Source organism: Bufo bufo, chromosome 5, assembly GCF_905171765.1.
Source record: "Bufo bufo chromosome 5, aBufBuf1.1, whole genome shotgun sequence".
Taxonomy (NCBI): domain Eukaryota; kingdom Metazoa; phylum Chordata; class Amphibia; order Anura; family Bufonidae; genus Bufo; species Bufo bufo.
In genome coordinates this window covers 38,179,931-38,203,389 of record NC_053393.1, presented here as the reverse complement: position 1 = coordinate 38,203,389, position 23,459 = coordinate 38,179,931, and the positions used below count along the sequence as shown (strand labels likewise).

Below are 23,459 nucleotides of genomic sequence, written 5' to 3'. Positions count from 1 at the left end.
GGCCAGTAAACGGGGGGAAAAAAACGGTCGCGTGCAGGGGGCCTAAGTAATGCAGGACTGATGTTCTTATGTAGATTAGTTCTGTACGGTGGACATTCACACATGGAATGATCAGTAAGTAACAGGCTACACATGAAGACGTTGCGTCCAGCAGTATACATCAGGAGACGTGCCGCTCACCTACTCCCAGTGTTGTAGTTGATATATCGGCTCCCAACCTGCAAAACACAGAACATTTCAGTTACTACAGAGAAACGGGACAGAGACCAGAAGCATCACAGAACGAGGGGGACAACAATCCTCAGCACTACTGATCCCACTGAGAAGGTTACACCCTCACATGAGCCCAGAGCGCTGTCTCATCCTCTCTACATTTATAGGAAGCTGAGTTAATTATGAAATATTTTTCTTCTGCACTTAGAATGAGTTACATTAGACTCCAGTCACATCCAGAGCAGCATTCAGAATCTCCCTGCTTGGCCCCCACTCTGCACAGCCTCATAACTCCCTGCTTTCCTTGCTGATTCAGTCTATCCTTCCACAATGCAATACACGCAGATTACACACATCAGGGGACCTCAGCTGAGCTGTCCGCTGCATCTCCACCAGCACAATCGTGAGAAGTTCCAAGCCACAGCCAGCAGAACTCTAATTGCAGATATGTTAACATTTCTATACCTTATACTCCAGTCGCATCCAGAGCTGCATTCACAATTCTGCTAACTGCCATTAGACAACAGTGCAAAGCACTCTGCTAACCACTTCCCTAACATTACATTACTTATCCTGTACTGATCCTGAGTTACATCCTGTATTATACTCCAGAGCTGCACTCACTATTCTGCTGGTGCAGTCACTGTGTACATACATTACATTACTTATCCTGTACTGATCCTGAGTTACATCCTGTATTATACTCCAGAGCTGCACTCACTATTCTGCTGGTGCAGTCACTGTGTACATACATTACTTATCCTGTACTAATCCTGAGTTACATCCTGTATTAGACTCCAGAGCTGCACTCACTATTCTGCTGGTGTAGTCACTGTGTACATACATTACATTACTTATCCTTCACAAAAAGCAGAAAAGCGAATGCACTCTAAAAAGCTGTAAGGTCATTTTGCCATTGTTTATAGCATTTATGTATATTGTAACTGGTAACTTGTGGTTTAGTTTAGAGCTACTAGAGTATTTTATAACCTGTACTACACAACAACGACCACAAGGTGCCAGCAGAGTACATGTAAATGCTTTGCTGTAAGTCTGTGGGCGAGAAAGCAAAAACTAGAGCAAGCGGTTGTGTCAGCAGCCCCCGCCACCTTACCGCTAGTCACAGCGGGCTCACCTCCTTCCCCGGCAGGAAGGAACAGCAGGGCTCTTCAACCCACCTGCGTCCCTCCTTAATTGTCAAAGTAAGAAATCCCCCATCTGCTGGTAAGTACCAACCTACCTACAGCATATAGCTGAATGGCGTGTGGATCAGCGTGCGCAGCACATAATGCCGTTGGATCTGACACCGATTCCAGGAGGGGGCCCCGCAGTCAGCAGTGCCATGTACTACTTTGGGTTAGGGCCCCCACTACAGATTAACATCAGGACACCCAATATCCTCACACTAATGACTGGCTATTGGAGCAGTACCTGAAACTGACAGCAGGGGGCAGTGTAACACTGATGTCCGCTGCTGATCACACCCAGGCTGGAGACTGTACCACACCGCATAGGCTTAGATACATTGTCTCAGCAAACAGATATTAGGATTAGATACTCTAACTCAGCAGACAGTATCCCTCATGATCGGATTTGATACACAGCTAAGTACACAGTATCACACAGGACAGGATTAGATACGCGGTTCAGCAGACAGTATCACTCATGATATGCCTAGATACATCGGCTCAGCAAGCAGTATAATATTTTATGCTTAGATACACTAACTCAGCAGCCAGTATCACACAGGATAGGATTAGATACGCGGTTCGGCAGGCAGTATCACTCATTATAGGCCTAGATACATCGGCTCAGCAAACAGATGGTGTATATAAGCCTATCATGTGTGATACTGTCTGCTGAACTGTGTATCTAATCCTATCCTCTGTGATACTGTATACGGAGCTGGATATCTAGGCCTATCATGGGTGATACTTTCTGCCAGACTGCGTCTCTAATCCTATCCTGAGCGATACGGTTGATCAGCTGCGTATCTAAACCAATCATGTCTGCAGAGCAAGTGTATCTAATCCTATCCCCTGTGAAACTGTAATTGGTATCTAAGCCCTTCATGTGCGATGCCATCTGCTGAACAGTGTATCTAATCCTATCCTGTGTGATACTGTATACTGAGCTGGGTACCTAGGCCGATCATGGGTGATACTGTCCAAAGTGTATCTAATCCTATCCTCTGTGATGTTGTATACTGAGCTAAGTATCTAAGCCTATCATGTGTGATACTGTATACTGAGCTGTGTATCTAAGCCTATCATGGGTGATACTTTCTGCTAGAACGTGTGTCTAATCCTACCCTGAGCGATACAGTTGGTGAGCTGCGTATCTAAACCTATCATGGGTGATACTGTCTGCAGAGCAAGTGTATCTAATCCTATCCTCTGATACTGTATGCAGAGCTGGGTATCTAAATCAATCATGGGTGATACTGTCCAAATAGTATCTAATCCTATCCTCTGTGATATTGTAAAACTGAGCTAAGTATCTAAGCCTATCACGGGTGATACTGTCTGCTGAACAGTGTACCTAATCCCATCCTCTGTGATATTGTATACGGAGCCGAGTATCTAAGCCCATCATGGGTGATACTGTCTGAGAGACCAGGGTTTCTAATCTTATCCTGAGCAATACTCTTGGTGAGCTGCGTATCTAAGCCCATTAACAATGATACTGTATACTGAGCCGTGTATCTAAGCCTATCATACCTTCAGATTAGCTGGTGAATCTACATCTCCCTAATGTGCTACTGCTCCAGTTAGTATCACAATGATAAACTTAGATGGTGTATCTAAGCCTAACAGTAGCACACAAGGTAGGATTAGATACACCGCATCACACATGACAGGCTTAGGAACCCAGCTCAGTATACAGTACCACACAGGCTCACTGACAGTATCACAGAGCAGAGGATTAGATACACTGGCTCAGCCGGTACTATCACACATAATAGGCTCAGATACACTTATTGCCCGATTTATATTACATTGTGATTTTTGAGGAGGTTTTGTTACCAAAGTCCGGACTGTTTCCTGATACCGCGGGGATCTGACACTGAGGGGGCGGGGCTATGACACTAAGGGGGCGGGGCTCTGACACTGAGGGGGCTCTGACAACTGTCCAATGATAGAAGAAATGACACCGCTCTGTGCACACCGCTTCCCTACAGACCTATGGGTCGCCATGGTTACAGACTACAAACAAACCCAATGTAGTCTGACCCTGGATAATAAAAAAATAAAAAAAAAAAAAAAAAAAAAGAGGTTCTGCAGTAGCTGCGGAATGTATAGAGGACTACAATACAAGGAGTCTCCTGTATTAACGGCCTCTACATCCGCTACCAATCTTAGAACTTCTCGTTATCCCCTATAAAATGAATTATTCTGCCACTTTCCAATATAATTTATGGTTCAATGTCTCCCCATTTTCAAGACCTCTGCTTGCTTTGAAATAATACATCCTGGCTTAAAGGGGTTATCCGGGAATTTAATATTTATAGCCGGATAACGCCTTTAATACTGCTCACAGCTGAGGGTTTGCCACAACTGTATCCAGTCCAGCCATTGCTCTGGGAGCTAGGCCCATCTCTCTCTGGTCCTGACAGGTTTGTTACAATGTATCAGCGCAGGTAAAAATGTATCCGCCCGGAGATTCACAGGAGGACGGTCTAGACTGGATACAGCGGCATCAAACTCTGAACTGCAATTAGTCAGTACAAGAGCGCTCTACATTCACTGACAGCAAGCAGGGATCTGGATAACGGTGAGGAAATTAAACACAAAAAAAGGGAAATTTACCATCTCCCTTGGGCCAGAAAAGTGGCTTTAAAAAGTCGCACGATGTGAGTTTGTGATTTTTTAAAATGTGACCCCCCCCCCCCCCCAAAAAAAATGGCAAGTGCCTCTAATATTCTAATGTCCCCTGCGCGACTTTTCCAACTACTAACCCCTTTTTAAGGAGGTTATTGAGCAGTTACCATGTTTTTACCGCACTGTAGAATAAGTGCCACCCTAGGGCGGGTGCTGGGCTCCTGCTCTAAAGGCAGAGATCAGAAGAATCTCCCACCCCGAACAGTTAACCCTTTAGGGTACGTTCATCTGATGGATTTTTGGCCAAAAACTCATGCAGATCTTCCCCATTGAATTCCGGTTAGAATAAGTTATCCCCTATCCACAGAATAGGGGATAGCCATCGGATCAGTGGGACCCCCACTGATAACGAGAATGTAGGCTCTGTACCCCCGTAGAGTCCCCCTGAAATGGATGGAGCAGCTGTACTCCGGCGCTCCCATTGAAACAAATGGAGCAGCGGCGCATTTCTGACCAGCCGCTCCGTCCGTTTCAGGGGGGGCTCCAAGAAGAACAGGGCCATCATTTGCGTGATCGGTGGGGGTCCCAGTGGCAGGATCTGATGATTATTCACTATCCTGTTGATAGGGGGCAACTTGTTATAACCGGAATACCCCTTTAATTCAACCACCACTTTTCAGTCTGCCAGGGGGACCTAGGAAGGACGCCATAGAGGTCTGTACGCTAAACTGGGTGAGAAGCCGCCCCCACTGTGAGCCTGCCGCCATATCATGCAGCCTTAAAGGGGCTGTGACAAGTTTAAATGATCCCCTATCTACAAGATATGGGATAACCTCCGATCGCTGGGGGTCCGACTGCTGGAGACCCTGAGGACAGGGGTCCCATTCTGAGAGAGCAGCAGGTTGTGCCGCGATGAACTCGGCTATCTTCACCAATCCCATAGACAGTGAATGAATCGGCAGTGCACATGCACAACCTGCCGCTCCATCAGAAGGGGGAATGGGTGACCACCGTTCCTGGGATGGGTGACCCGGGTGCCGCACTGAAGGCTAGACTGCCCCCCTTATAATGAATTTCCATGTAGGCCACGAGGACGGAGAACATTCCTTTCTCCTCCTACAGACCTTACACAGAGACGGGAGGGCGACGCTCTGCAGCCGGCTGACACCTAGCGCTGGACAAGTCCCTTCACGCCGTTTTCAGTACGCAGCCCGACTGATGGAGAGGAGACAGCTGAGCAAATATTTACCTGCAGATGAGAGGCTCTTCAAGTGCTTCCCAGAATCGCCCGAACACCCGGCTCCGAGGTGCGGCAGCTGAAGAATGAAGACCTGAAAGGAAGCAGAACGGCCAAATCGTCAATCACAGGGATCAAAGACACAAACGGAGCAGTCCCATATTCCCCCCCGAACTGGAAAAATCAGCATGTAAAGTGTTAACTGTATTCTTCTGCTCCTGGGAAAGCTAGGTGACCACCAACGGGGAGGCAAGGTTAGCTCTACCAGCAGTGGTCACTCAGCTTTCCCTGTCAATGTGTCTGCAGCATAACAAGACTATAGGAAAGCTGGGTGACTGTCAAAAAAACTGAACAGCAAACATGCCTAGGTGTAGTACGATACAGAGAAGAGGGATGCATCATGGGATAACTAGGCCGATACACCAATCAGGACTATGGGAAAGCTGGGTCAACATGGCTCAGCAGTAGTCACTCGGCTTTCCCAGTCACCTGACCAGCTAACATGCCTAGGAGTAGTATGATACAGAGAAGAGGGATGCATCATGGGATAACTAGGCCGATACACCAATCAGGACTACGGGAAAGCTGGGTCAACATGGCTCAGCAGTAGTCACTCGGCTTTCCCAGTCACCTGAACAGCTAACATGCCTAGGAGTAGTATGATACAGAGAAGAGGGATGCATCATGGGAGGATAACTAGGCAGATACACCAATCAGGACTACGGGAAAGCTGCGTGATGTCAACATGGCTCAGCAGTAGTCACTCGGCTTTCCCAGTTGCCAGAATGGCACACATACTGAGACTGAGCTATGCTAGCATACACAGAAAACCAGGCTGCAGACCAAGGAGGAAATGCAAACTGCATGTGGCCATTGCTCACGATGCCAAAATTTTGATTCGATTTTCGAGTCCATAAAATAGTATTGCGATACTCAATACCACGCGAAAAAAAAAAAAACTTTCATTTTAAAAAAATTTATGGAACGTCCGGCCCATAATAGAACAGTCCTATCCTATTTATGGGGGGACAAGGTAATTAAAAATAGCGAATCTCACAGTTTAGATTTTTTTTCTGTTACGGCATTCACCGCATAGGAAATATTTTTTTATATTTTAATAGTTCGCACTTTTTCGGGCGTGGCGATATGTAATATGTTTATTTTTTATTGTTTGTAAATTTTATATGTAAAATTGGGAAAGGGGGCGATTTAAACTTTTAGTATTTTGGTGTTTTTTTAACTACTTTTTTTTTTTTTTTCATTTTATTTAATAACTATTAGCCCCCTTAGGAGCTAGAACCCTTGTCCTATTCACCGTGATAAAGCTCTATTAGGGTGAATAGGACTTCACACTCTCCCTGCTGCCCTGTGCTCTGTACACACAGCAGCAGGGAGATTACCATGGCAGCCAGGGCTTCAGTAGTGTCCTGGCTGCCATGGTAAACTATGGGAGCCCCCCCGATTACACTGCTGGGGCTCCGAACAGAAGCTGCCACTGCCACCAATGAAGAAGAGGAGGGGAGGGGACTCTGTGGCCACTGCGCCACCAATGATACTAATACTGGGGGACATGCAATCCGCCAAACCTTGGCAATTAACCCCTCAGGTACTGCACCGGAGGGGTTAATTGCTGCGGTTCGGCAAATCGCATGGCCTGTTATTGAGGCCGGGTATGTGATACTGTCGCCGGCACCCACTTCCTATACTTGAATTAATGCGTTTTACATTCATTGGTGGCGCAGTGGCCACAGTCTCTCCCTTCCTCCTCCCTGCTATCTCCCCATTGGTGGCAGCGTCGGCCGCGTCACAGTGGGGAGGGAGAGACTCCCTCCTTATCCACTGTGCTTGTGAAGAGAGCAGCGCGTGCAGTGTTCTCTAACTGATACTAGGCTGCGCAGTAAGACCCGGTATCGTATCCAACTGGGTCTAAAAGTATGGATACATCACAGGCACCATCTTGTCGGTTGCTCCTTAGCAAGTCACTTGTCATTCTAAGTGCACTGCCATTTTGTAAAGTGAAGGTATATCGCTAGGACATGCCTTGCTTTATAAATGGTGGGGCCCCCCACCGATCCTAAGGATGAAGGGGCTGCACTGCCCATTGACTGTCTGTCCCTGCACAGCAGTGCCACAGCCGCCCCTACTTCAGGGAAAGAAACACCCAAGAGAATGGGGCCGTTTAAGGAAAAAAAAAAAAAGTAAGTGGACTTCATGCGCAGGATCGGTGGGGGTCTCAGAGGTCAGCCCCCCATTCCTTCTATGGTTTATAAAGTGATCACGTAGTGATATAACATCCAAATACCGGTATAAGATAATACCCCTTTAAATGGGGTTGTCCAGGACTACAAAAAAGGGCAAACGGTGGCCTCTGTATTGTAGTCCTAGACAGTCCCTTTAAGGTCTGGGTTCTGCTGCCGCCCAATTGGGTTTTGTGGCCTTTTGTTTCTGATATCAAATGACATGTCGTGGTTCACCGCGGGCCGCACACCCTGTCGAATATACGGTACTTTTATTACCCACTAGCAGAAGGACCCGGCTTCACACAGGTATATTTCATCTACCGTATTTCATGTTTGTGTGTGTCGTGAAAAGATATCGACAGTATCCCCCATAACGTGACCTCTACAGCACCCGCCCCTTTAACAGTGACCTCCACAGTCCCCCACCTCTTAACACTGATCCCCCACAATGCCCCGCCACTTTAAAATGGGACCTCCACAGCAGCCCATCCCCTTAACTTTGACCTTCAAAGCAGCCCGCCCCTTTAAAGCCTCATTCACACGTCCGTGTCTGTGCTCAAATCCGTGAGCAGGTTGTCAGTGAAGCATCTGTGAAGGATCCGGGTTGGGTCAGTTTTTTGCTGTCCGTGTTTCACTGACACTAAACAGCTGAAAAATAATTTTCAAAGCATCTCTTCCTAATGATCCGTGGAATATGGATGCAACACGGATGGCATCTGTGGTTTTCACGGACCCATAGACTATAATGGACGTGATGGATCCGTGAACACGGACAAAATAGAGCGTGCATCCGTGCTAAAACACTGATGTGTGAATACACACATTCAAATGAATGGGGACGTGTGCTGTCCGCGGAGAACACGTACAGCACATGTACGTGAAACACTGACGTGTGAATGAGGCTTAACAGTGAGTTTCACAGCACCCCACTCCCCTGACAGTGACCTCCACAGTACCCCGCTGCCTTAACAGTGACCTCCACAGTACCCCGCTGCCTTAACAGTGACCTCCACAGTACCCCGCTGCCTTAACAGTGACCTCCACAGTACCCCGCTGCCTTAACAGTGACCTCCACAGTACCCCGCTGCCTTAACAGTGACCTCCACAGTACCCCGCTGCCTTAACAGTGACCTCCACAGTACCCCGCTGCCTTAACAGTGACCTCCACAATACCCCGCTGCCTTAACAGTGACCTCCACAGTACCCCGCTGCCTTGACAGTGACCTCCACAGTACCCCGCTGCCTTAACAGTGACCTCCACAGTACCCCGCTGCCTTAACAGTGACCTCCACAGTACCCCGCTGCCTTAACAGTGACCTCCACAGTACCCCGCTGCCTTAACAGCGACCTGCACAGCAGTTGCCCCTTTAATAGTGACCCCTGCCCCCTTAACAGTGACCTCCAGAGCGGTCTGCCCCTTTAACAGTAACATCCACAGGGAACGCTTCTTTAACAGTGACCTCCACAGTTCCCACCCCTTTAACAGTGACCTTCACAGCGCCCGCCCCTTTAACAGTGACCTCCACAGAGCCCGCCCCTTTAACAGTGACCTCCACAGAGCCCGCCCCTTTAACAGTGACCTCCACAGTGCCCTGCCCCTTTAATGCTAGGGCTACAGGACGACATGTGTCACGCGACATTTTGTCTCAACATTTTTTATACTGATAGTCCATGGTGTCACACTGCGACATGTGACAAGATGGATTTTTCTGTGAATGTCGCAGTATGTCACATGTCGCAGTGCGACACTATGGACTATCAGTATAAATATTGTCGCGCGACACATGTCGCAGTGCGGTTGTGCCCTATGGGTCGTGCAGCACTAGCCTGAAGCTGACCTACAGCAGTGAAGAACACTGACTGGGTTGTTATGGAAACCTGGAGTAAAACTGTGTGTATGTGGAGACTAAGGGCCTGCGAGCTTCTATTGGCTGATAAGGGACATGTGACCGCGTGTATGGCAGTTGGGATATGAAGAGAAAGACTTGCAGGGTTGTATTGGCTAATGGAGGTCATTTTTTGGGAATATCTCAGGAACGATACGTCCTAGAGAGCCGAGACCCCCGCAAGATTTCTTTCCAGGTAGCAAGGGGTGGGTATACCGAGTTTCGTTGAAATCGGTGGTTGCGTTTCTGAGTGATCGCAGAACATACACATATACGTCCTTCTTTATACAGATATAGATTTTGTAAGTCTCTGACAGTCGGACTCCAGGTGACGGCTCCAGCAGAATACCTTGCCCCAGGAGATGAAAAAATCCCAGTGAACAATCCCAGTTATGAAGGAGAACCGGTTCCTGTCTCAGGGCCGCCCCTCTGTTCTAGCTGCAGGGTACTTATCTGTAACTTCCACCGCAGGGCGACAGAAGAGGAACGTGCTTTTACTGAAGAAGAAGCGACTGAAGAAGAATCCTTGAGAAGCCAGGGGCAGCTCGGCTCAGTCACACCCCAAAAGTGAGCCTCCGTCTACCCCCCACCGGTTCTTTAAATGGATTTCTCTTCTTTTCGACAACACTTCAGAAGCTTTCTTCCCCCCTCCCACCTTTGATTATCAGTTTGAGTCGATTCATTTTATAATATCTTTTTTATAGCAACCAGAGATGTTTTTCCTGATACAAGGCTCCGAATCCCCAGCAGTGATATAGAGTTAAATGTTAAAATCCTCACTGCCTGCAGCCACCACTAGAGGGAGCTTAGTAGTTCAGTGCATTGAGTTCAATGTATAAACAGTTTGCAGTGAGCTCCCTCTAGTGGTGGCTGCAGGTTGTGAGAGTTTTATCATTTAAAGGGGTTGTCCGCTTTTTTATATTGATGACCTGTCATCAATATCTGAACCGCGGAGGGCCTGACTCCCGACATAAGCTGTTGGAAGAGAACGCAGCGCTCATACGAGAACTGTCTTCTCTTCACCGTTTACCTGCTCGCTGTCACAAATGCAGCGGTGAGCAGTGCAATTACAACTATGGCGTCCCCGTCACTTCCATGGGACAGCTCTGTAGTACTCACTTGCCTAGGAGGTAGCTGTCCCATATTAGTAAATGGGAACCTAGTTGTAATTACACCTGTCGACAGCGAAACAGTAAACGGTGAAGTCAGCGTTCTCTTCAAACAGGTTATGTCAGAAGTCGCAACCCCCCCCCCGATCTGATATTGAGGACCTATCCTCAGGATAGGTTATCAATATATAAAAAAGCAGACACTCCCTTTAAATTTTCAAATCCTCACTACCTGCAGCCACCACCAGAGGGAGCTCACGGTATACTGTTTATACATTGAACTCAATGAACTGAACCACTGAGCTCCCTCTAGTGGTGGCTGCAGGCAGTGAGGATTTTATCACTTACCGCTATATCTCTGCAGGGGATTTGGAGCTTTCTGAAGGCTAATCATTTTAGGAGATTAATCAGCCCAGAATTCTGGACCTAAACACAACATGACAATAAAAGAAGGGACTTGCTTTAAAGGGTTTGGGCCATGACTGATATAGTACGTGACAATCTCTAACAAAGCTAGAACCAGCCCTGTACCTCACATGGATCCAGAGATCTCCACATGCATTGCGCCAATTACACTGCTAGATTAATTTCAGGCTAGAAGCTCAGGGGGTGTGTCCTTTCTCAGGGGGCGTGTCAATTCTACTGCAGCTCTTCCCCCATCACAGCTCAGTGGGCGTGTCCTTTCTGCTGCAGCTCTCTCCCTGTTACTGCCACAGCTTCTAACTGGTGGCAGTTGAAGATTTACACTGAGCATGTGCGACCACCTCAGAGACATGGACAGAGAAATAAGAAAGAGAAAAAACAGCAGGGGGCGCTCTACAGATACACTTTATTGAATAACTTAGTGGCGATACAAAATTTTTAATGAAATGCAAAAATTTTTTTATATTTTTTGGGACACAACCCCTTTAAATGTTCTCACAATATGGTGTCCACCGAGGCAGCAGTTATAGCTGCAAAGGCTGGAGAGTCACAGGTCAGAGAGCATTGTATTTTAGACTGTAAGCCTTTAGGGTCAGTCTCCGCCGGCAGACAGTATGCTTACTGGTTTTAGATCCTTCCTGTCAAATCCAGAGCTGCATTCAGAATTCTGCTTGTAACTTTCTCAACACAGAGCAGTGCCTTGTGGGAGCTGTGGTGAAAGCGGCACCGCCCAGACATCACAGGCCTGATAAACCTCTGCCCATGTCCAGAATTTTGAATGCAGCTTTAGAGGTGAACGGAGTATAATTCTCCGATAGGGTACCAACACAGAGATTAGATTACAAATCTCTTAACTACGCCTTACCACTCTGTGGTTGACGAGGCATGCTGGGAGGAGTAGTACCCGCGCAACAGGTTACGTAAACACTCTCCTGCCGAGACTTCCTTGTTCGGAGGCTTCGTATCTCGTGCAATCACAGAAAGAGGAAGCGCTCGCACAACGCCTTCCTCTAAACGCCATGCAATCAGCTCACGCTGCATCCTGTGCCGAGTAATGGAATGACAGCGCTGCCGGCAGGGAAGGGGTTACAAGAGTCCGTGACGGATTTAAAGGGGAAGTAGACGAAGGTCTATGGCCGGACACAGCCGAGGACTGCACCTGGTTGAGGTTGAAGGCTTGACCTGCGCACCATTTTTATGGGGGATAAGGGTCCCCTGTTCTGGTGATGGCGGGGGGGCCCAGCACTCAGATCCTCGCTAATCTAACTTTTACCCCCTGCTCCTAACCGGAATACCCCTTTAATCACTGCACAATAAAAGGTTATCCACAATCCTAATATACCTTGTGTTTCAATTCCTCATCATTTTCAAAACCTCTGCTTGCTGTCCATGAAAAATAGCATTTTTGCTTGCATACAGAGGCTAAAAAACCCTACCAGACCGCATACGTCTCTCCTCTGGGAGATACATACATCACTAGCACAAATCCCTCTCCTGTTTGCTACAATGTATCAGCGCAGGTTAAGTGTATCAGCCTGGACTACAGATTACCATAACTGACAGAGGACAGTCCTAGCAAACCCTCCGATGTCTAGTAGGCCTCCGGATCTAAACAAGAAATTTTCCCATTCATTTACAGCAAGCAGAGATCTTGCAAAACGGTTATGAGTCTCCTTGGCGCGCACTAATATTCTTTTCATTTACTTGGGGAAGAAGGGTGGGGGGGTCACTATTCCATCTATGATGAAATATTCTGCAATCTTCTCACATACTTTCTGTTTCCGACGCCTCAGCATTTTCAAGATCTCTGCTTGCTGTCTGCCATATTTTATTTAGCTCATCCTGAAAAAAATCATTCGGGGCTAATGCTTTTCAAGGGCTGAGGGTTTGCGACAACTGTATTCAGTCCACACAACCACGTCTATGACTTCAGCAGCACGATGGTTTGTTACAATGTATCAGCGCAGGTAAAATGTATCCAGGCGAAGGCTCTAGACTGGATTCAGGGGCAGGAAACCCTACGCTATATTCAGTCGGTAGAGAGGTTCAGCACATAAAAGAGGGATTCCCTTCACTGACAGCAAGCAGAGAGGTTTTGCTTGGGAACCAGTGAGGAAACAAAGCACAGAATACATCAGAAGGTTGCTGTTCATTACAGGACGTCTCCGTGGCAACGGCATCAAATGAGAGTTCTAATCCCAAATCCCTCCATGCTGATCAACCCTTTCAGCGGTGTCTGCGTCCGATCCGCATTTTGCGGAATAGAAGCGAACCCATTCATTCCTATGGGCGAATAAAATGTGCGGACAACATTCAGTATGTTGTCCGCATCCGTGTGTCCGCATTTCTATTCCGCAAAAATATGAAGCATGTCCTACTATTGTCCGCACAGATCGGTCCGCAGCAACATTCAAGTCAGTGGATCTGCAAATCGCGGATGACATACGGAATGGTTTCCGTATGCCATCAGTTTTTTGCGGATCCGTTTCCGTATTTTTGAAGGCCTTAATAATTTTTATTTTTTCTCTCTTTTTTATTTCTTTTCAGTCTTTTGCGGACCGTAAAAAACGGAAGACATATGGAAGTCATTTGTCCGCAAAATGCGGACACACGGTTCCGTTATTTGCGGACCGCAAATCGGAAAGGATTACACACGGTCGTGTGAATGTACCCTAATAGACTATTAGAGGGTTAAACTACGAAAAAAAAAAAAAAATTACAGCTAAATTCAAGCCACCCCGTCCCATTGGCTGTCCCCGATTCGTCAGTGCTGGTCTCTTGTGCTTAATTAGCCGGGTCCTTGGGGGGAGCTCAGCCCGACTTCAAGGCGATGGAAGCTCGTCAGCGATGTAAATTAAATAATGCGCATATATTAATGTCCTTCCTTTCATGCCTTTGGACCGTTCAGGGAGAAAAGCTCTGAAAGTGGCACGCATGGGGCCACGCCGCGCCCGGGTCACTGGGCAGGGCCGCCGCCATATCTAAACCTCTAATGGAGGGGTTTGGCGACGTGCGGCGCTCACTACAGACGTGAAAGCAGCGCGGAAGATTCTGGTGTGCAAAAAAAACGCAGCCGAGGGCTACGACGAGGCGAGGAATATTAGATCTGTGAATAATAAGCACACAGAACATTAGCGGCTCACATCAAGAAATACAATGCGACGACAGCTTCTGCGGGGCGGCGGACTTAAAGGTACAGTGCAAAAAAAAAAAAAAAACACCTTCCTCCTTTCTTTCCATCCTATCTGATCTCTATCCCAGGATCAGCCATGTCCTCCCTCCTCCTCACGGTCCTGTGTCTGGCTGTAAGGCAGCTGGCTGCAGCAGGAGCCTCCCACCTCTGCAGAAATACACAAAGATTAAAGAGGTTGTGTAAGAATGGGGGGGGGGGGACATAAAGGGGATCTGGTCTCCGCCATGACATAAAGGGGATCTGGTCTCCGCCGCGGCCAGCGATTGGCTGCAGCAATGTCAAACCTGATGTTTACAGCAAGGGTGCCTGGAGGAGAAGAAGGAGTCAGAGCCAAGAAGCAGGTAAGTCGTCTTCTCTTTGCGGGTCCGGCCAAGTGAGGGAGTTTGCCCCCATTATCACACAACCCCTTTAAGGGCCCGTTCGCACACAGTTATTTGGTGCTGATTTTGATCCTCAACATCCGCTCCAAAAATGCCTCAAAACAGCCTCCTATTCATTTCAATGGGAAGCAGCACGTCGAAAAAAAAAGAAGCACCGTGTCCCATCTTGGAGCGGAATCCGTCCTGAGTCTCCCATTAAAATAAATGGGAATTGTAAAAAAAAAAAAAGGCCCTGTACACGTCCGCACGAGATTTGCGCCAAGTACCGCAAACTGAAATGCAGTTTTGGAGTACATTCACACAGAGGATTATCCGAGCTGAAAAGAACCGGATACAGAACCCATGTCAGGGTTTTTGGGGTTTTTTATGCACTTTTTTTCTCCTTTTTTAATGCATTTTTTTATGTGGTTTTGGCAAGGGTTTAACATTCCTGCCCATTTTCAATCGCTATTGCACACGGATTCCGCGTCATGAATTTACAGGACTTATTTTTTCCATATAGTGGTTTTTAAAACCATATGGTTTAGGCCTCCTGCACACGACCGTTGTGTGCACCCGTGGCCGTTGTGCCATTTTCCGTTTTTTTTTCGCAGACCCATTGACTTTCAATGGGTCCGTGGAAAAATCGGAAAATGCACCGTTTTGCAGCCGCATCCGTGATCCGCGTTTCCTGGCCGTGAAAAAAATATGACCTGTCCTATTTTTTTCACGGCCAACGGTTCACGGACCCATTCAAGTCAATGGGTCCGTGAAAGAACACGGATGCACACAAGATTGGCATCTGCGTCCGTGATCCGTGGCCGTAGGCTACTTTTTATACAGACGGATCCGCTGATCCGTCTGCATAAAAGCTTTTTCAGAGATGAGTTTTCACTTCGTGAAAACTCAAATCCGACAGTATATTCTAACACAGAGGCGTTCCCATAGTGATGGGGACGCTTCTAGTTAGAATATACTGAGAACTGTGTACATGACTGCCCCCTGCTGCCTGGCAGCACCCGATCTCTTACAGGGGGCTGTGATCCGCACAATTAACGCCTCAGGTGCTGCACCTGAAGGGGTTAATTGTGCATATCATAGCCCCCTATAAGAGATCAGGGGCTGCCAGGCAGCAGGGGGCAGACCCCCCTCCCTCCCCAGTTTGAATATCATTGGTGGCCAGTGTGTGGCCCTCCCCCGCCCCCCCCCCCCTCCGCCCCCCCATTGTAATATCATTGGTGGCCAGTGTGTGGCCTCCCCTCCCCCCCTCTATTGTAATATCATTGGTGGCCAGTGTGCGGCCCCCCCTCTATTGTATTAATATCATTGGTGGCAGCGGAGATTCCGATCGGAGTCCCAGTTTAATCACTCTGGGGCTCCGATCGGTAACCATGGCAACCAGGACGCTACTGCAGGCCTGGTTGCCATGGTTACTTAGCAATATTACAATATTAGAAGCATCATACTTACCTGCTGGCTGCTGTGATGTGTGTCCGGCCGGGAGCTCCTCCTACTGGTAAGTGACAGGTCCGTGCGGCGCATTGATCTGTCACTTACTAGTAGGAGGAGCTCCCGGCCGGAGACAGACATCGCAGCAGCCGCCCAGCAGGTAAGTATGATGCTTCTAATATTGTAATATTGCTAAGTAACCATGGCAACCAGGCCTGCAGTAGCGTCCTGGTTGCCATGGTTACCGATCGGAGCCCCAGAGCGAATAAACTGGGACTCCAATCGGAATTTCCGCTGCCACCAATGATCGGGCAGGGGCAGGGGGGGGAGGGGAGGCCGCACACTGGCCACCAATGATATTACAATAGGGGGGGGGGGGAGGGGAGACCACACACTGGCCACCAATGATATTCAAACTGGGGAGGGAGGGGGGTCTGCCCCCTGCTGCCTGGCAGCCCCTGATCTCTTACAGGGGGCTATGATACGCACAATTAACCCCTTCAGGTGCGGCACCTGAAGGGTTAATTGTGCTGATCACAGTTCCCTGTAAAAGATCGGGTGCTGCCAGGCAGCAGGGGGCAGTCATGTACACAGTTTGTAGTATATTCTAACTAGAAGCGTCCCCATCACTATGGGAACGCCTCTGTGTTAGAATATACTATCGGATTTGAGTTTCACGATGTAACTCAAATCCGACGGTATAGTCTAACATAGAGGCGTTCCCATGGTGATGGGGACGCTTCAAGTTAAAATATACCATCGGATTGGAGAAAACTCAGATCCTATGGTATATTAACTCCTGACTTTACATTGAAAGTCAATGGGGGACGGATCCGTTTGCAATTGCACCATATTGTGTCAACGTCAAACGGATCCATCCCCATTGACTTGCATTGTAATTCAGGACGGATCCGTTTGGCTCCGCACGGCCAGGCGGACACCAAAACGACTGTTTTTTCATGTCCGTGGATCCTCCAAAAATCAAGGAAGACCCACGGACGAAAAAACGGTCACGGATAACGGACCTACGGAACCTGTTTTTGCGGACCGTAAAAAAAACGGTCGTGTGCATGAGGCCTAAACATGCGGATTACGCACTGAAATCAATGGGAAGGTTCGGTATGATTTTGGTAGAATCCGCACCAAAACTGTAGCAAACACCCATTGGTTTAACAAAAAATAAATAAATATCATGAAATAAACAACACACTGAAAAAAAAAGCAAGGATTTCTCGCTGATTTTTGTAGGCGTAGTTTCAAAATCCGTCGCGTGAACATATCCTTAGCCCCGCCTATTTTAAGCTCTACCTCTTCAGCAGATTTCCACAAGACCGATTGCTTTATACTAAATCCATCCTCCGCCGACAAGTCCGTACGATGCAGTACGCCATAATCGAGAATTCACCTATAACCCTGGGTCTACCGAACTGCAGTGAAGACTGACACAGGAAGAGAACCTAAATGAGGAACCTAACCTAAAACAAGGCAGACTTATGGGGCCATGCAGGGGATGTGGAAAGCTGGGTGATGCCCCAGATAAGTAATATCATGGCTGCCTTTCCCGCAGAATCTTTTTGTGAACATTTTGCACAGATTTTTTATTTTATTTTGAATGTGATAAAATCTACAATTCTGTACCATTGGAACCTCCTGGTCTTCATCTAGTGAAGATCTCGAGTCCATGAATATAATTCTAAAACCCCAGTGAAGACTGACACCTACCAAGCAGTTCAAATTAGAGAGAGGGGAATAATTCCGCACAGCTATGGAGACTTCTAGGCCGTGCATTGTCTGTGAGAAGCTGGGTGATGGCCTGGATAGAGGAGGTTATGGCCGTGGACGCTTCTAATGGGCAGGGTCATTGAAGGGGTTGCACTTCTGAGGCCGTCAAGCAGAGGATTCCTGCAGAGCAATGCCAAGAGAATAGTGTCAAAGAGCAGAACATTGCAGACACAAGCATGCTGAGGCTCGCCTCCGACCCGCGCTCCCCCCCACCACCACCTGCTCGCTCAGAGTTCACCTCCAGCAAAATCCTCTGCTATTCCGAAACAGCTGGAACGCTCTGCACCCCACACCAACATGAGGAACGTGGCATAGGGCATCAAGGAGATGACTTGTCTCTGTGGAACGTGCTGGAAACATGTCCGACTCATGGAGGCCACACCGAGCAACTTAAAGGACATCAATATGATCGCCCACAAGGGTCGCCACCCAGCTTTCCTAGTGCCCCGCACAACAAATCTCTCCTAGCGATACCGCAATATGGTAGCAAGGAATGTATTTCTGCAAAACCAAGGCGGAGGATGCTGGGTGACAGTAGGCGGCGGCCATGCTGGTCGTCACCCAGCTTTTCTAGATAGGAGTGTGATACTAGAAGCCGAGGAAGAAGACATCGCAAGGATTTCTAGTGACTGGGAAAGTAAGCTTCATGGAAGGCACGGTCCTGAGGAATCTCTACATTCCTCGCCGTGGTGTCTGGTGTTTGTCTGGAACTTATCGTTATGTCAATTCTGGGAGATCCACGCATTATATAATCCTCACCCCAAACCGCGACGCCCTAATTATCACACACCGGAGACAGATGAGGAAGGAGCCGCATATAAGGCAGCAGCTCCCAGGTCAGACGTCCATAGTACCAGCAAGTGCTCTGCTGTTAAGACTGGTGCAGGGTCCATGGGGGCCACAGGACCCTAAGGTTGGGAGTGACGGTGCAGACACAAGACCCTGGACGTCCGAGGAGGGTGCCGACGCGGGACCCTGGACGTCCGAGGAGGGTGCCGACGCGGGACCCTGGACGTCCGAGGAGGGTGCCGACGCGGGACCCTGGACGTCCGAGGAGGGTGCCGACGCGGGACCCTGGACGTCCGAGGAGGGTGCCGACGCGGGACCCTGGACGTCCGAGGAGGGTGCCGACGCGGGACCCTGGACGTCCGAGGAGGGTGCCGACGCGGGACCCTGGACGTCCGAGGAGGGTGCCGACGCGGGACCCTGGACGTCCGAGGAGGGTGCCGACGTGGGACCCTGTAGGTTGAAGGTCAGTGCTGACGTGAGGCCCTGTAGGTTCGGGAATGGAGCTGATTGTGAGACCCTGTAAGGTTGGAGATCAGTGCCGACGTTAGGCCCTGTAGGTTGGGGGACAGTGCTGACGTGGAGTCCTGTAGGTTGTGGGACAGTACAGAGATGAGGCCATGTAGGTTGGAGGTCGGTGCTGACTTGGGGTCCTGTAGTTTGGGTGACAGTGCTGACGTGAGGCCATGTAGGTGGAGGTCAGTGCTGACGAGAGGCCATGTAGGTTGGAGGTCAGAGCTGACGAGAGGCCCTGTAGGTTGGAGGTCAGAGCTGACGAGAGGCCCTGTAGGTTGGAGGTCAGAGCTGACGAGAGGCCCTGTAGGTTGGAGGTCAGAGCTGACGAGAGGCCCTGTAGGTTGGAGGTCAGAGCTGACGAGAGGCCCTGTAGGTTGGAGGTCAGAGCTGACGAGAGGCCCTGTGGGTTGGAAGACGGTGCTGACGTGAGGCCCTGTGGGTTGGAAGACGGTGCTGACGTGAGGCCCTGTGGGTTGGAAGACGGTGCTGACGTGAGGCCCTGTGGGTTGGAAGACGGTGCTGACGTGAGGCCCTGTGGGTTGGAAGACGGTGCTGACGTGAGGCCCTGTGGGTTGGAAGACGGTGCTGACGTGAGGCCCTGTGGGTTGGAAGACGGTGCTGACGTGAGGCCCTGTGGGTTGGAAGACGGTGCTGACGTGAGGCCCTGTGGGTTGGAAGACGGTGCTGACGTGAGGCCCTGTGGGTTGGAAGACGGTGCTGACGTGAGGCCCTGTGGGTTGGAAGACGGTGCTGACGTGAGGCCCTGTGGGTTGGAAGACGGTGCTGACGTGAGGCCCTGTGGGTTGGAAGACGGTGCTGACGTGAGGCCCTGTGGGTTGGAAGACGGTGCTGACGTGAGGCCCTGTGGGTTGGAAGACGGTGCTGACGTGAGGCCCTGTGGGTTGGAAGACGGTGCTGACGTGAGGCCCTGTGGGTTGGAAGACGGTGCTGACGTGAGGCCCTGTGGGTTGGAAGACGGTGCTGACGTGAGGCCCTGTGGGTTGGAAGACGGTGCTGACGTGAGGCCCTGTGGGTTGGAAGACGGTGCTGACGTGAGGCCCTGTGGGTTGGAAGACGGTGCTGACGTGAGGCCCTGTGGGTTGGAAGACGGTGCTGACGTGAGGCCCTGTGGGTTGGAAGACGGTGCTGACGTGAGGCCCTGTGGGTTGGAAGACGGTGCTGACGTGAGGCCCTGTGGGTTGGAAGACGGTGCTGACGTGAGGCCCTGTGGGTTGGAAGACGGTGCTGACGTGAGGCCCTGTGGGTTGGAAGACGGTGCTGACGTGAGGCCCTGTGGGTTGGAAGACGGTGCTGACGTGAGGCCCTGTGGGTTGGAAGACGGTGCTGACGTGAGGCCCTGTGGGTTGGAAGACGGTGCTGACGTGAGGCCCTGTGGGTTGGAAGACGGTGCTGACGTGAGGCCCTGTGGGTTGGAAGACGGTGCTGACGTGAGGCCCTGTGGGTTGGAAGACGGTGCTGACGTGAGGCCCTGTGGGTTGGAAGACGGTGCTGACGTGAGGCCCTGTGGGTTGGAAGACGGTGCTGACGTGAGGCCCTGTGGGTTGGAAGACGGTGCTGACGTGAGGCCCTGTGGGTTGGAAGACGGTGCTGACGTGAGGCCCTGTGGGTTGGAAGACGGTGCTGACGTGAGGCCCTGTGGGTTGGAAGACGGTGCTGACGTGAGGCCCTGTGGGTTGGAAGACGGTGCTGACGTGAGGCCCTGTGGGTTGGAAGACGGTGCTGACGTGAGGCCCTGTGGGTTGGAAGACGGTGCTGACGTGAGGCCCTGTGGGTTGGAAGACGGTGCTGACGTGAGGCCCTGTGGGTTGGAAGACGGTGCTGACGTGAGGCCCTGTGGGTTGGAAGACGGTGCTGACGTGAGGCCCTGTGGGTTGGAAGACGGTGCTGACGTGAGGCCCTGTGGGTTGGAAGACGGTGCTGACGTGAGGCCCTGTGGGTTGGAAGACGGTGCTGACGTGAGGCCCTGTGGGTTGGAAGACGGTGCTGACGTGAGGCCCTGTGGGTTGGAAGACGGTGCTGACGTGAGGCCCTGTGGGTTGGAAGACGGTGCTGACGTGAGGCCCTGTGGGTTGGAAGACGGTGCTGACGTGAGGCCCTGTGGGTTGGAAGACGGTGCTGACGTGAGGCCCTGTGGGTTGGAAGACGGTGCTGACGTGAGGCCCTGTGGGTTGGAAGACGGTGCTGACGTGAGGCCCTGTGGGTTGGAAGACGGTGCTGACGTGAGGCCCTGTGGGTTGGAAGACGGTGCTGACGTGAGGCCCTGTGGGTTGGAAGACGGTGCTGACGTGAGGCCCTGTGGGTTGGAAGACGGTGCTGACGTGAGGCCCTGTGGGTTGGAAGACGGTGCTGACGTGAGGCCCTGTGGGTTGGAAGACGGTGCTGACGTGAGGCCCTGTGGGTTGGAAGACGGTGCTGACGTGAGGCCCTGTGGGTTGGAAGACGGTGCTGACGTGAGGCCCTGTGGGTTGGAAGACGGTGCTGACGTGAGGCCCTGTGGGTTGGAAGACGGTGCTGACGTGAGGCCCTGTGGGTTGGAAGACGGTGCTGACGTGAGGCCCTGTGGGTTGGAAGACGGTGCTGACGTGAGGCCCTGTGGGTTGGAAGACGGTGCTGACGTGAGGCCCTGTGGGTTGGAAGACGGTGCTGACGTGAGGCCCTGTGGGTTGGAAGACGGTGCTGACGTGAGGCCCTGTGGGTTGGAAGACGGTGCTGACGTGAGGCCCTGTGGGTTGGAAGACGGTGCTGACGTGAGGCCCTGTGGGTTGGAAGACGGTGCTGACGTGAGGCCCTGTGGGTTGGAAGACGGTGCTGACGTGAGGCCCTGTGGGTTGGAAGACGGTGCTGACGTGAGGCCCTGTGGGTTGGAAGACGGTGCTGACGTGAGGCCCTGTGGGTTGGAAGACGGTGCTGACGTGAGGCCCTGTGGGTTGGAAGACGGTGCTGACGTGAGGCCCTGTGGGTTGGAAGACGGTGCTGACGTGAGGCCCTGTGGGTTGGAAGACGGTGCTGACGTGAGGCCCTGTGGGTTGGAAGACGGTGCTGACGTGAGGCCCTGTGGGTTGGAAGACGGTGCTGACGTGAGGCCCTGTGGGTTGGAAGACGGTGCTGACGTGAGGCCCTGTGGGTTGGAAGACGGTGCTGACGTGAGGCCCTGTGGGTTGGAAGACGGTGCTGACGTGAGGCCCTGTGGGTTGGAAGACGGTGCTGACGTGAGGCCCTGTGGGTTGGAAGACGGTGCTGACGTGAGGCCCTGTGGGTTGGAAGACGGTGCTGACGTGAGGCCCTGTGGGTTGGAAGACGGTGCTGATGTGAGGCCCTGTGGGTTGGAAGACGGTGCTGATGTGAGGCCCTGTGGGTTGGAAGACGGTGCTGATGTGAGGCCCTGTGGGTTGGAAGACGGTGCTGATGTGAGGCCCTGTGGGTTGGAAGACGGTGCTGATGTGAGGCCCTGTGGGTTGGAAGACGGTGCTGATGTGAGGCCCTGTGGGTTGGAAGACGGTGCTGATGTGAGGCCCTGTGGGTTGGAAGACGGTGCTGATGTGAGGCCCTGTGGGTTGGAAGACGGTGCTGATGTGAGGCCCTGTGGGTTGGAAGACGGTGCTGATGTGAGGCCCTGTGGGTTGGAAGACGGTGCTGATGTGAGGCCCTGTGGGTTGGAAGACGGTGCTGATGTGAGGCCCTGTGGGTTGGAAGACGGTGCTGATGTGAGGCCCTGTGGGTTGGAAGACGGTGCTGATGTGAGGCCCTGTGGGTTGGAAGACGGTGCTGATGTGAGGCCCTGTTGGTTGGAAGACGGTGCTGAGGTGAGGCCCTGTGGGTTGGAAGACGGTGCTGATGTGAGGCCCTGTGGGTTGGAAGACGGTGCTGATGTGAGGCCCTGTGGGTTGGAAGACGGTGCTGATGTGAGGCCCTGTGGGTTGGAAGACGGTGCTGATGTGAGGCCCTGTGGGTTGGAAGACGGTGCTGACGTGAGGCCCTGTGGGTTGGAAGACGGTGCTGATGTGAGGCCCTGTGGGTTGGAAGACGGTGCTGATGTGAGGCCCTGTGGGTTGGAAGACGGTGCTGATGTGAGGCCCTGTGGGTTGGAAGACGGTGCTGATGTGAGGCCCTGTGGGTTGGAGGTTGGTGCTGACATGAGGCTCTGTAGGTTGGAGGTCGGTGCCGATACAACAATTGGAGGGATGCATCAGACACTCTTAATGAAGGCACTGTAGGAGGCAGGCCCGCCTTGGGTGCCAACACACCTTGCCTGGCAATGCTAAGGATAGAAGCTTAGGGGAAATGTATTCAATTTCAATTTTGTTGTGTAAAAAAAAAAAAAAACGAAAAAAATAAATCCAGAGGTGAATTAAAATTCCAGAAAAGGAATGTGAAAAATTGAAAGGTTACCGCATGTTTCCTCCCATACAGAACCGTGGTAAATG

General features: G+C 50.9%; 2 protein-coding genes across 5 annotated transcripts in view; both read right to left on the bottom strand.

The window, feature by feature from the left end:
* Window positions 1-23,459, bottom strand: part of CYRIB (CYFIP related Rac1 interactor B) — a 153,381-nt gene that overhangs the window by 46,194 nt on the left and 83,728 nt on the right. For 3 of the 4 annotated variants that reach the window (XM_040434361.1, XM_040434359.1, XM_040434358.1), the window contains exons 2-3: window positions 5,284-5,365; window positions 181-218 (exon numbers count right to left, since the gene is read on the bottom strand). The gene's annotated coding sequence lies outside the window, so the exon portion shown is untranslated. Of the gene's footprint in view, window positions 1-180; window positions 219-5,283; window positions 5,366-23,459 lie in introns of those variants that run through there. The other variant, XM_040434360.1, reaches the window with a different exon arrangement.
* LOC121002370 (galactose-specific cell agglutination protein gsf2-like) lies at window positions 18,966-23,222 on the bottom strand. Its single transcript, XM_040433832.1, has one exon. It carries the CDS (start codon window positions 23,220-23,222, stop codon window positions 18,966-18,968), a length of 4,257 nt encoding a protein of 1,418 aa, XP_040289766.1.

Coding starts and splice junctions, on each gene's coding strand:
- LOC121002370 (XM_040433832.1), bottom strand. CDS start 23,222: ATGCATCCCTCCAATTGTTGTATCGGCACCGACCTCCAACCTACAGAG.